The 12,908-nt window shown below is 44.3% G+C and overlaps 1 protein-coding gene across 2 annotated transcripts in view; it reads right to left on the bottom strand.

The window, feature by feature from the left end:
- Positions 1–12,908, bottom strand: part of LOC148389828 (putative E3 ubiquitin-protein ligase HERC1) — a 38,510-nt gene that overhangs the window by 8,327 nt on the left and 17,275 nt on the right. For both annotated transcript variants that reach the window (XM_088392041.1, XM_088392042.1), the window contains 35 exons: positions 12,616–12,850; positions 12,224–12,489; positions 11,996–12,123; positions 11,741–11,868; positions 11,419–11,646; positions 11,192–11,319; positions 10,905–11,104; positions 10,554–10,668; positions 10,353–10,481; positions 10,040–10,138; positions 9,796–9,969; positions 9,259–9,543; positions 9,123–9,188; positions 8,818–8,943; positions 8,613–8,751; positions 8,304–8,485; positions 8,076–8,231; positions 7,892–8,014; positions 7,623–7,725; positions 7,359–7,528; positions 7,011–7,149; positions 6,775–6,944; positions 6,513–6,682; positions 6,242–6,407; positions 6,095–6,171; positions 5,762–6,014; positions 5,482–5,634; positions 5,055–5,360; positions 4,670–4,899; positions 4,214–4,269; positions 3,382–3,967; positions 3,174–3,314; positions 2,541–2,584; positions 2,302–2,374; positions 1,722–1,879 (listed from right to left, as the gene is read on the bottom strand). In XM_088392041.1, the coding sequence (XP_088248167.1) occupies positions 4,714–4,899; positions 5,055–5,360; positions 5,482–5,634; positions 5,762–6,014; positions 6,095–6,171; positions 6,242–6,407; positions 6,513–6,682; positions 6,775–6,944; positions 7,011–7,149; positions 7,359–7,528; positions 7,623–7,725; positions 7,892–8,014; positions 8,076–8,231; positions 8,304–8,485; positions 8,613–8,751; positions 8,818–8,943; positions 9,123–9,188; positions 9,259–9,543; positions 9,796–9,969; positions 10,040–10,138; positions 10,353–10,481; positions 10,554–10,668; positions 10,905–11,104; positions 11,192–11,319; positions 11,419–11,646; positions 11,741–11,868; positions 11,996–12,123; positions 12,224–12,489; positions 12,616–12,850 (4,800 nt within the window). In that variant the 3' untranslated portion in view covers positions 1,722–1,879; positions 2,302–2,374; positions 2,541–2,584; ... (2 more) ...; positions 4,214–4,269; positions 4,670–4,713. The remainder of the gene's footprint in view (positions 1–1,721; positions 1,880–2,301; positions 2,375–2,540; positions 2,585–3,173; positions 3,315–3,381; positions 3,968–4,213; positions 4,270–4,669; positions 4,900–5,054; positions 5,361–5,481; positions 5,635–5,761; positions 6,015–6,094; positions 6,172–6,241; positions 6,408–6,512; positions 6,683–6,774; positions 6,945–7,010; positions 7,150–7,358; positions 7,529–7,622; positions 7,726–7,891; positions 8,015–8,075; positions 8,232–8,303; positions 8,486–8,612; positions 8,752–8,817; positions 8,944–9,122; positions 9,189–9,258; positions 9,544–9,795; positions 9,970–10,039; positions 10,139–10,352; positions 10,482–10,553; positions 10,669–10,904; positions 11,105–11,191; positions 11,320–11,418; positions 11,647–11,740; positions 11,869–11,995; positions 12,124–12,223; positions 12,490–12,615; positions 12,851–12,908) is intronic.

Raw genomic sequence — 12,908 nt, 5'->3', positions numbered from 1 at the left:
AGAGTACACGTGTCGCATCATAAATCTGTCGTTTTATAAGTACTTTATCTCCAATCATCGGCGATTCTGTCCTTCAAACGTTGTGTTTGAAAATGACCGGACTATGTTGAGACCCGAAGACACTAATATTACTTTAGCCTCTCTTATACATTGAGATCATGCAAAAACATCTGATGAATCTGTATCGGTGTTTTCTGGAGAATTTTATGGTTTTGCAAAACATTTTTGGGTTGTTTTTCTGACCCCCCGAGATATCCTTGGCCCCCTTGTGGAACAAAAAAAATCATTCAATTCAGCTATATTATTTAATGCCACTGCGTCACTGCAAAAAGGTAAGAAAATGGCAGCTCTTATAGGCCGTATAGAAAGAGGCTTTTGTTATATTTAACCGAGTGTTATAAAACGGTGGACAATGGATGATGACTGAATAAAATGGATTTTTATGACTAGCAGTGTCTGACTGACGACTGAAGGTCAGCTGAATGCGTCATTAGACTGAATTATGATCATTTCAATGTAAGATATCTTTCACGACATTGCGAATGCTCAATGAACATCTCGTTTTATTACGTCGCCACCCATTCCCACGCGTTTGACCTTAATAAGGACAAGTGCTACTGAAAAACGATGATAGTATAATTTAAATCTCAGACTGCTTTGGGAATGTTTGGATGCATTTAACCAAACCGATATATCCGAGTCTTAATGGGGTTTGTGTCCTCTCTTTGCACTTGTATGTTAAGATAATTTTAACAAATTTATTAATTCCAAAACAATCCACTTCATGGAGCCAATATGGTGGCAGGAATATAATCTTTCTGCAGTGATTATTTTGTATGATGGCACTCATGGGAAATTAGCATTGGGTGGCAATAATACAGCTTATGAGAGATCGGGACAGAAAGTACAAATTTAAAATGCCGGAGTATGACAGGTTCCCCTGGCCAGAAAATTTAGCAGACTGATTTCTAAACGAGAATCAATTCGCTATAATTACTTTGATTAGTATTAGCCAATATATTAGAACGTGATGCTGTTTAATGAGCTGCTTTGTGTCATCTTGGCTTCATGTTTAACTGCTAATGAAAAAAAGAAAATTAATAATTCATTGTTAATTTCCTTAAATGATGGTTAGGGAAATTAATTATTAAAGTCTTCGAAAGCCTGCTGGTACTCCCAACATGGTAATAAAAAACGAAGGGTCTTCAAACTTAAGTTAAACAAATGAACCTGATCCAAGTACTCTATTGAATGCTTCTAGAAAGGTCCGGCCGGAGATCGCCTTCCTCCTTCAAACGCTGCCGTTGCATTATTTATCAAAGCAGTCTCACCGGCCGCCCCCCCCACAATGGCCGAGCACCTCGTAAATCCCACTTAAATCCCAAGACACACCTCAGCGTTTCCCTCTTAGGCCAATCGCCACTGATATGGCGTGGCTAGGAAAGGTTACCAACTTGGAGGCTGCGGCGGAAGTACGGCACACGCTATTCACAAGCTACGAGACTTGTTCAACTTTCTTAAAGATATTTCTTTGTTGACTGAATTAGTCATTCAAAAATGTGAAAACAAAGCCGCCTTATATAGACTGCAAGTTTAAGCTCCTCCCGTAGATGTTTAATGGGATCAACACATTTTGATCATGGGCCATAATCAGTTATAGTTTCCTTCAGCGGTCGTTAACCAAGTGTCATAACAGTAGAAAACATAATTTTTGCACTCACTGCAATTGGCATCACCGGAGACGTCCACATGACTTGGTTGATGGACATCATGTTATCCAGCATTTCCTTGTAATGGATTGTTGGGGCCTCTCTGATGTGGATTTTGTTAATCGTCTGTCAACACGCCGTTCCACTTAGCCCAGATTGATGAATTGTTTCTTGAAAAACAAATACAAAAACAAATTTTATATATATATATATATATACACACACACACACACACACACACGTGTGTGCACACATATATATATATATACACACACACACACATACATATACTATACACGTATATCCTATATATATACACGTATATACATACGTATATACGTATATATACATATTTACATGTATACATATACACATACATATATACATACATACACACACACACGTATGTCCACTGCCATATATATAAATATATAGTATATTTCTCAATTTTAGCCTCTCGCCAAGAGGGACTTTTTACTCTTCTCTCGAGAGTCGGTCACGCGAGGGAAGTGAACCGCGTATGTGTGGCAGAAAATGGACATAAAGAACGAAGAGTAAATAATGTAAATTTAGGGCGACTTTAGATACTCACTCTGACGCCCCTACACTACTGAGTGCGGCGTTTCGAATACATTAATCAGGAAGCATACAAAGGAACAACAAATCTATAGTAAAAGACAGAAACAAATGTTAGAGGCGGGAATACTAGAATTACTTACAATAAATGGGGGAAATGAAAGAACAGCACAAATGTGGCAAATAAGAGCACATAATAAAAAAAACTGTACCGTAGCAATTAGCTTACATTTGTGCAATACACTGTATACGTACCTAATTATGCTAGCCAGGTGTGCGCCGTAGCTCCGCCCACCCACCTAACCAGGAGAGTAACAAAAATACTTTTTTTTTAATAATTCACGAAAAGCAATGTAGCAAAATCCCGATAGGAGATACACATTTTGAAGTGCATATTCTAAACACGACATCAAAAAGACCCAAAATAAATTCAGTGAATTACAAGTCATTTACATTCAGTGTTAATGGATTCCATTTTAAAGCATAAATAATTTAAGGCATCAACGGTATTTTCTTTTACCATTTACATTTATGTATATGGGCTTTACTCATAAATAATTATTACTATATTACACAGTTTCCACATTTTAATGGGTATTTTATTTATATCATAAAGAATGTGGTTCAAATTTAGTGATGGTGCTATAATGGAGTGAATCATACATATTATTGTAAAGACATTTTTGACTTAACTTCAACTTTAAAAATAGGGTGAAATGGAAAATTTTGAGTTTGTCAGGGCAATATATTCTTCTATCTTCATGGGCATCCTGAAACAAGCACTAGCCAACATGCTGACGTTTTTTTACGTTGTATAATCCTTTCGGTGGACATGACGTACTCTGCTTTTGGAGGCTCAAAAAACAACATGATGCCATCATTAAATACCCTCAAAGCCTTTCATCAAGTCCTGATCTCCTTTTCGCGAGCGTCAGAACATTAGTTGGCAGTATGTCATCAGCGGCTGAAACTGTAGTCTGAAGTCTAAAGTGTCCGAGAGGTGTGATGATGGTCAACGTTCCGCCTATCCTGTAAACAGAGATGGTGAGGTGACAGGCGCGGGGGTTTCAGGTAATGCGTCACATCACCGCATTACCTCAGCGACGTGTTGACCCAAAAGCCTGAGTTGTCCTTGTTTGGAAAAGTTCATCCAATTCCCAGTAGGGTGCTCTGATTTGGGGAGGGGGAGGAGATCAAGTAACCGTTTGCACTCAGATTGTGAGACTATGTAGGTCAAACCTTCCTTTCACGAATTAAAAATTCAGGATGGAAAGACATGCTTTGGTTTTTTCCAGGAATAAAAAGAAAAACAAAGGGTTACCTTAAATAAAACATCTTAAAAGCTGGAAAGCATCACTGAAAACAAATTCTATTATCGATGGATAAATATGGCTCTTACCTGCCAAACGTTCCGATAAGTCGGAATCTTTTGGTCAAATTCATTTCTGACTGACTCGATCTATTACATTACAAGATTCAGGTGAATTTACACTTATTCATTTCTTTAGTAGAGATATAAAAACAGCTGGAGGCCATGTTGACATTTTCCCCAACACTGGCCTTTACCTGAGATTAGTGCATCCTTGTTAAGATGAAATATGGATGTTATATTTATCTCACACTCTCTTTCAGCTGCAAGAATGCTGACTGCAGGTTGAATTCTACGCCGTCTGTCGAAGCAGCTGGCAAAATAATATTAATAAGGTCTTCTCAGCAGCACAGTATGATTAAAAAAAAAAAAAAAAAAAATCTTAAAACCTTGAGGATAAATTAGCATTGCCTAAAAGAATCACATTGTGACAGAGAGTGGAAAATAAGTAGTTGTGACTATACTGTTACTTTATGAAGGTCATTGTATTAATTCACGTGACTGGCACATTCAATATGATGGACCGGACACACTTGGATATCTTTAGCAATGGGCCAACCTGCTCAAGCTGTGGTCTTCCTCATATTTGATGTCCATCCATTTTCTTCCACATATCTGGGGTAACACCATATTAAATTACATATATTGTATACATTTTATTAATGCACAGTTTGTTATATATGTAATTAATATGGAACGATCCCTATTTTCAACATGGTAGTTTTGGGCAAAATGGAGAACGAGTGGTTTGCCTCATACTGTGGTTCAGACGTTCATTGTTTAAATTTTAAATCTGCATGTCAATTGAAAAAATAACAAGCTAGAAGTAAGCAGTCTTTATTTTACAGTAACACTGCCTACATTGGACAGATACTTAAATTACATCTTAAAACAGGCACATTGATTCTGTGGCTTATATGATAAGAAATAGTCTATATTATATCAGTGGCTTCTCGATTCAAGCACTGCAATAAATACACAATACTTCACACAAATGCAAAACAACAACACTCACCCATGGGGAAAATAAATTAAAATTCAGTGCATATAATGGCGGGCTCAGTCCTCAGTGTCGGAGGTCTCTAAGGGCTCCGTGTTGTGCGTCAGCATGTAGTTGTCCATGTCGATGGAGGGACAGTTGTGTATGGAGTAGCGCAGACGCTCGGCCAGCACCGCCTGGCTTGTGTACGGCGGAAGGCGCAACAAGAAGAAACACGTCTGGGCCGTCGGCAGGCCGTTGACGGGCTGGAGGGACACAGATTTATCCTTAGTTGACCCACAAAGGGGAAATTCAGGAGAATAATAATAAAGTAATGATAGAAAATATACATGTATCAAAAATACTTCCCATTTTTGTTCAAAATTTTTAGATCAGGCTTCATTTTACAGCGTTGACTCACCCGATCCACCTTGATGATCTGGAACTTCTGCGTCATGTCAGCCGGGTTGGACGGCAGCCGGGACCTGCCGGAGACGAAGCGCAGGAAAAGCACGCGCTCCTCGTTGGTGAACTCCTCCAAGCTCTGCCAGAACCAAGCCACCAGCTGATGGCTCTCGGCGATGTCCCGGTAGCGGACAAGCTTCTTTAGCGTCTCCACTGACACCTCGGGCAGGCCGCATACAAGCTGCTCCAGCTGCTGGGCGGTCAGCAGGGAGAGGAGCGGAACGGGGATGATGGCTGACATGCCCTCTCTGACCGACGCCACCTGGACAAATGCCAACCACGGACATTACAGTACGGTCCAAAAATAAAATGCATTGCTGTTTAATAAGCAGGTGTTAAGAGGGGTTGGTGGGATTCCGGGTACTACTGTCTTTGCTTCAAACCTGAGAGTCCATTTCATGAAGTCTATACTGCAGCGCCCTCTCCACGTATTCTGTGCGGTTGGAAAAATTGAGGGAAATGTTTTGACCTCCCGGAACCACTGGCACCAGCCTGCCGTCTGCACTGTGGGCCACGAACGAATCCAGCGGGATCATCTTCACGACGAGACGCAGTAACATTCATCAAAAAGACAGAAAGGAATTTGAGGTTGAGATTACAACTTTTGTTTCTAATTTTCCATCATTTGAAAACAGAAGTGAGACACAGATGAAGACTTCTCACCACATGGAAATTCTCCTCTGTAATGCCGCTGTTGTCCAAGTGGAGAATGCCTTGCAAGGTGCGAAAGGTGAGGAGGTCCACCTCCTCCAAGTCAGGCTCTTCCAGCGGCATGGAGCAGAGCTGTTTCCAGACCCACGGCGCCAGATGCAGATCCAGAGGTTTCTTGGTGCGGATGGCCACCGCCATCAGGATGCCCAAGAAGCGAAACTGGACCATGTGATCTTTGGAGAGAGCGGCCGGGTTCAGCAGGAACCTGTTAGGACACAATACCAAATCTTGAGACTGGACATTCGAGGCACTGGGATTAAGGTTGGAGGGAAAGTGCACCAGTACCTGTCAGTATGACTGCCTACATCCGTAAAGCTGTTGGGTGTACGGATCAGGAGGTCCACCGCAGTAGACTGCAGCTCCTGCTCAAAACCAGCAAAATCAGAAAACTTTCAACTTGAGTTCCATTTTGTTTGTTTGTTATCCCTTTACCTGGCACATCTCTGTAATGGTGTCATCAAAAACTCCGCCGGCATCATCCGCTCCCTCACCGATGAGCTTGACCTTCCATGCTCTGGACGGTAGTCGCAGCTCGAGAGGGTTCAGGTTCACCACTTGCTTGGCAATTTGTACAAAGATGGGCTTGCTGGAACGCCCTCTGTAAGTTGGTTAGGAACAAACACAAAAGGATCAGGAAACTCCTCTATTCCTGCTGACTAGTGTAAATGCGACCTTCCCCTATTCCCCTGACAATCGTACGTACCTTGTGGAAATACGTTTCACGGTGATCTGCGGCCCGTATGTCTTTCCCTGGGTCATCGTTCTGCCAATGGAGCGTACCAGAGGCAGAGTGTTGACTTTGGGTGATAGAAGACCTCTGAGCTCACCACGGACTATAGCTGTTGTCCCCGAAGTGTACCTCGAAGTAGACACCTGAATGACAATCAACGAAACAGTAAGACAAAAGTCAAGAACTGGATACAGAAGAGCAGGTCTCTTAAAGGGCCGATAGGAAACATGATTACCATATTCCTGGCATCCAGATTGAGCAGCCTCCATGACTTGTACATGAGATCAGAGAAGTGGTGGAGCACCCTGAGGCGCATGCTGAGCAGATGAGGGCTGCAGCCTTTCAATGTGTTGTATTGGGGAGGGACACACTGGGGAAGACCTAGCTGGGAATTTACAGAACCACCTACAGAGGATTTAGATGTTAATATCAAAGCGGAAGTATTAGCAAGCAAGAAGTGTGATCACACACCTGAGGTTTTAACGGAGGTAGAGGGTGTGGTCCATGCCGAGCTGTGGCAGCGCCCCGCTGAGATCTGTCGGATGTTCTTCCCCTGGAGGGATGTCACTAGTGTGGGCTCCTTCACCGGGTTGGAATGTCCCAGACCAAGCTGGAAAAAGCAGGAAAGAGGACAGAAAATTTGATGTATTCAACATACTATTTTATAAATGTATTCAAAATATGAGCGGCCAATCACGTTTTATTAGCCTTCATGCTAGCTACAAAGCTACCTTTGACACCAATTTTATACGGAGCTAATTCTGTATTATATTTAATCTAGCCCTTGGCAGACTTCATAAAATGGGACTGCCCAACTACCTGGCCATCACTATTGCAGCCCCAGGTGTAGACGTCCCCAGTGGAGGACAGGGCGAGGACGTGTTCACAGCCTAGGGCCACGTCCTCTATGAAGTGTCCATCGAGGGCCGGAACCACCTGAGGACATGACTTGTTCTTGAGCATGGAGTCCGGCAAGCCAATCAGACGCTCTGTTGGATGAACAGAGCACAATCAAAATTAGAATCATCTTTGTTGATCAAGAGTGTAAAAAGGATTTTGTCTTTCTTTTCAATTTAGTTGTACCTTGTCCAAATGTGTACACATGTCCATCGCAGGCCAAAGCAACTGAAAACTGTGTTCCACAGCTGACCTTCTTTATTCCTTTGTTACACAGCTGCTCCACTTTCTGAACATGTGAACGACAAACACGTAATCACTGTCATTTTAGGGTTTTCTAACTTTGGTATCAGGGCCTAAATTGGGCCACAGCCATACTATGACATCATAGTTCCAAAAATCGACTTCAACATTAATACCCAGCCATAATATGCTAAAAGACATTTCCAACATACCTGAGGGTAATATTTTGCCGTTGAGGAGCCAGTCCCTAATTTTCCGTAATCGCCATCTCCGAACGCCCATACAATCATTCCGTCCGCCGACAAGACCAGAGTGTGATTGAGACCACACGACACCTGAAAAAATATTCCCATTTAAGTCATCTGCAATGTTCAGAGCAAATCAAAAAGTCTTTACCTGTCCAACATGGTAACCCTCCAAAGCGGCTACCCTCTCTGGCAGCATTCTGTTGGATGTTGACCTTTGACCTAGACGTCCGGATTCACCGCTACCGAAGGTAAACAGTTTCCCGTCAGATGTCACCACAGCAGAATGGCGGAACCCGCACGCGAGCTGTAACGAAGAAGCAACGCTTATTAAAAAAAACGACGACTTGGACTAACTTTCGAATTAAATGCTCTTCACCTGAACGACATCTTCCCCCTGCAATGCCTCAATTTGTTTGGGTCTCCTCTGCCTTTCGGTGTTGCCGTGTCCCAGTTTCCCAAAATCGCCATCCCCCCAACTGAACACCTCCCCTGTCTCAGTCAGCGCCATGGAGTGCCCGTCCGAGCCGCAGGATGTCACCAGCCGGGTCACTACGTAACCTGCACACAGATAGAAATTGCCAGATTTTCTCATATCGTGGCCGTTTTTCAGAAACTCTATTTGAAAAAGATCCATAGCTTCCTTAATACATTTTCCTAATTTGTCCAGTTTAAACAAATGTTTTACCTTGAAAGGCGCCGATAATCGTAGGAACATACAGATCATCTGAATTTCCTTGTCCAAGCCTTCCATACTGTCCTTCCCCAACAGCCAGCACGCCCCCATTGGACTGAACCATGAAAGTGCAGTTCTGACCGCACACCACCTAAAAGACAGCCAAAATGGAACGTTAGGAACCGCAGTATGGGTACTCTTGGAAATGTCACAGTACCTGTTGTGTTTGTAGCAGAGAGGGCGCCAAAGTAGGCGCCGTGGGATTGGTCCCCATTCCTGCCAGTTGTCCGTAACGTCCGTTCCCCCACAGGTACACCTCACTCTTGCCTCCTCGCTGCCAGTCCTGTGAAAAAATAGTGCATGAAATAGCGCTTTAGTGTTGTAGCCAGAATAGATTTCACAGCCGTGATGTCACATTATTGGTACACACACTTTCTATTTTCACACATCTCCAGAGTCCCTTTGACTGGCATCCAGAAAACTATCCCTGCCACTGAAAACAATTTTATAGGTATTCATTACCTCCGGTCGGGTGGTTGCCCAGGACATCAGCTGTTCATCCATCTTGAAGCTCCATTTACTGTTATCCTGTGTATCAGTAGCTCGTTGAAATAACTCACTTAATGATAGTTGTCGGTGTGTAATAATTGTTTCGTACCAGGGCCTTTGAGATTTCATCCTCATCCCCCTCCTCAAACTCTGGAACCACAAAGGACTCTGGGAAAACAATGCCGCTGGCGATAGCCTCAGCACTGCGCACGGTGGTGGCGTAGGTGGCGAGCCAGTTCCATTCGGACGGGCAAGATCGGGTGTTGGGGTTGGCGTGATGCGGTGGGCATGGGTAATGGCTCAGGTACTCCTCTAGTGACAAACCGACAGCAAGAGAGGCCAGACTCTGCAGGAAGGCACTGTGGACTAGTTGGTCACCGGCAACTACGTGGGCCTGCAAACATGAAGTGTTCATTAGACTGGTCTGGAAGAACTGAAGCACCCTTCTGCCCCCTGCAGGTAAGTCTCGGTACTATAACAATTGGTTCTGGGGGAGGAGATTAGCATTGAGTATAAATGTATAAATGAAAATCTGGAGGTCAACACACACTTTTAAATTAACAGGAACACATTCATTGATTTGTATTGGCCAAGAAGTTATGTCACACTGTGCTTGAAAGGTTAAGAGGTCATAATGATTCGTTACCCGCTCGTAGGCATACTGCTCCTGAAGCAGCAGGGGCAGCCTCTCCAGCAGCACTGCTAAACAAGGAGCCCGATGCAGACCCAAGATGCTTTGGCTTCTTAGGACCATGCGGCAGGAAGCCAGCACGTGATTCTGAGTGATCCAGTCGGGGGTGCAGCAGATCAACAAGACATCCTGTGCGGGAAGCAAATGTGATTGACAAGTTAAGCAAAAATCATCTCAAGAGGTCATGGATTCTAATTACCTTTGACCTCCCGAAACAGGCGACAACGCCCATTTTGGGGATCCACGTAGTACTGACGACGGATCCCAAACCTGTAACGGTCTGTAATACTGAACCATCCTGCAAGCACACACACAACTACAGTGAACCATTTCTCCAGTAGACCTTATCTTATCTTATCTTATCTTATCTTTTGCACCCTCGCTATATCACAAATTTTTAAGGCAATACTAAATTTAGCATTACGTTCATCTATTCTGGTCAGGTCTTAAACATATCCACTGTGATAACCGGGGGTTTACTGTAACTGCAGCGGTGACTCATACTCTCTGACCTGTAAGGACCAGATGTTGAGCAGCCCCCCTATTCCTCCAGAAACCAGCGCCAGACCACTGGAGCAAAACGAAAGCGACTTCACCGCTGTGATGTGACCGAGGAGGACAAACACACACTTTGCACTCTCCTGAAACAAAACAAGCCCGCTGTTAAAATCCTGATATGAATATGATTTAAATTTGAAGACGGCTGAATAGACCATGACAGTGGCGCTTTTGTGCTGTCTGGAAGAGCTGTTCTGCGTGGTTGGCAGAGTCACAGCAGCACTCGCTTGCGGCAACGTCCACACATGCACCGAACCGTTCTGACAACCTCTGCAAGGATAAGAGTTACAGTCAAAAAAAAAATCTTTCTGCACACTGTGAAATGCTGCTACTGGAATGCTACTCATCATTAAAGATGCTGTCTTGTAAGATCATCTTCAATTACAACACACAGTTACTTATAGGATTTTTTTTCCTGATGAGAATAGGGTTTATTTTTCATATTTTCCATTAACCTCCATTTGAGCTAAATGATCAGATTAAAGATCGGACGAGATGAAACTCACGCTGCCATCATGAGCATGGGGTCTGGGGCTCGGCCGGCGAGGGGACACCACTCAGCGACGTTGACTGTGCTGGAATGCGCGAGAGAGTGGAACGTCATCCAGGAGCCCCCCGAGCATCCGACGATCTTCACCACCTCCGACCTGCCCAGACAGAGCAGCAAGTGCCCCGTCGGATCCCACTTGAGGGAAGTGACACCATCCTGCATATGCAAATCAACCTCAGATGAAATAACACATTCACATTTTCTTTTACCTTGACACAGAATGTAAATCTACTATGGTCACACCTGGTAGATGGGCAGCAATACTAAGGGCTCGTTCTCGTAGGTCTCAGTAGTTGCCAAAAGGACTTTTCCGCTAGGGTAGCCGACTGCAAATGGCTTTTCCTCACTGTGCCAAGCCACACACTGCGGAGCTGGGAAAGACAAAAGGACCGGAATGTTCAAATATCTTGCAAACACCTCACCAGAAAGGAAAACACCGTTTGTAAACGTTAGAGTCCTCATCTCCTCACCCTCCATCCTGTAGCAGTGAGTCAACTCTGTGGTCTTCACGAGCAAGTCGAGTTCCTGCATGGTGACACGCAGCCAGCAGAGAGAGCCGTCCAGCCGTCCTACCAGCAAGCTCTCGGTGGGTCGGACTTTGTAAGCTTCGGGCTGATCGAGAAGCCACAAGCTAAAGGCTGTGGCCCAACACAGCGCCGTGACCCGCGATACCTGAGCCTCCGTGTGACAATGAGAGCCTGCAGACAGTCAACGTATCCTCGTTATTTACGATTTATAATCTTAATTTAAAATTGGCTACTTTTCAAGAGAACCCCTGTAATTTATGTTTACCTCTGATGTTCATAATGGTGATGTGTTTGTTCTCCGGGGCAGCCAAGAAGTCTCCACCGGTGCTCCAGTACACAGGGGATGACTTGTGATGACATCTGCCTGCCCTCTCTGAGTTTTTGTCTGTTTTACTGCAGAGAAGACCAAAGAGTCACAAAAAAATATTTTACTTTTAGTTTATTTTCAATGTCAGGCATCCAATCAGGATGAGTAGTTTTATCATATTTAAATTTTATTTGAAAGTGGGGCTTTTCTTACCTGGTGATGCAGGAGAAGGTGGTATGCAACTGGGCATTGTTCTCACTGACGCTCCACAACTGCACCACTTTATCCTGGGAGCAAGTAGCCAGCAAGCTCTGTTCACTGTTCCAGAAACAAGTGGCCACCTAAAAAACACACAAAAAAAATAATAGCCGAGATTTTCTCCCATGATTCACTCACATAATTCAATTCCACTGTGTTTATGTGACTTTGATCCGCACACACCTTATTATAGTGTCCTTCCAGTCTCCTTACAGGACATTTACGCAGATCCCCAGCAAGGTCGCTGAAGGTTTGGGCTCTCCCAGGTCCGTCCCGCCCGGTTGCGGCTAAAGCTTGCACTAGCCGCTGCGCCGCCCACTGGCGGTGTTGGCTACTCAGCATGGCGGACAACACGCACGCCGCCAGAGCGTTGGCCAGCTCGAGAGGGCCCACTCTTGTGGCACGGTGGGCAGAGGAGCAGGTGGAAGACAGGCCTTGGTGTCCTGCATCTTGGTTGGGAAAATTCACCATTTATTTCTATTTATCATCCATTTGTTTTCTAAACATTGTGCCACGCAAAAGAAACAAATAAGCTAACGGCGGCTCGTAAATATAAAACCTAGTAAATGACTCACCATGAGTCTCGTGTTCAGCCTTGTCAGCGCTGTAGCAGTGAACACCCTTCTCGGTGAGCAAGGCCACAAGGCTCTGCGTGACCAGAAAGGACTCCGAGTGCTCGCCGCAGTCCCTCACCTGCTGCTGCTGTTGTTGCTGCTGCGTCACAGCAGACACCAAACTGACTGTTAAGCAAGCTCGCTGCTGTGCCTCACTATTGGGAATATTCATTCCTGTAGCCGCTGCCATCAGGTCCTACAAAAGACAATATAGTTTGTATTCAAGAACATTAACAACATTGACTACCAACTGT

The sequence above is a fragment of the Syngnathus floridae genome, chromosome 12, assembly GCF_059516105.1.
Source record: "Syngnathus floridae isolate MCC-2025c chromosome 12, RoL_Sflo_1.0, whole genome shotgun sequence".
In the NCBI taxonomy this organism is placed as follows: Eukaryota; Metazoa; Chordata; class Actinopteri; order Syngnathiformes; family Syngnathidae; genus Syngnathus; species Syngnathus floridae.
This window is presented reverse-complemented; position numbering and strand designations above follow the sequence as displayed.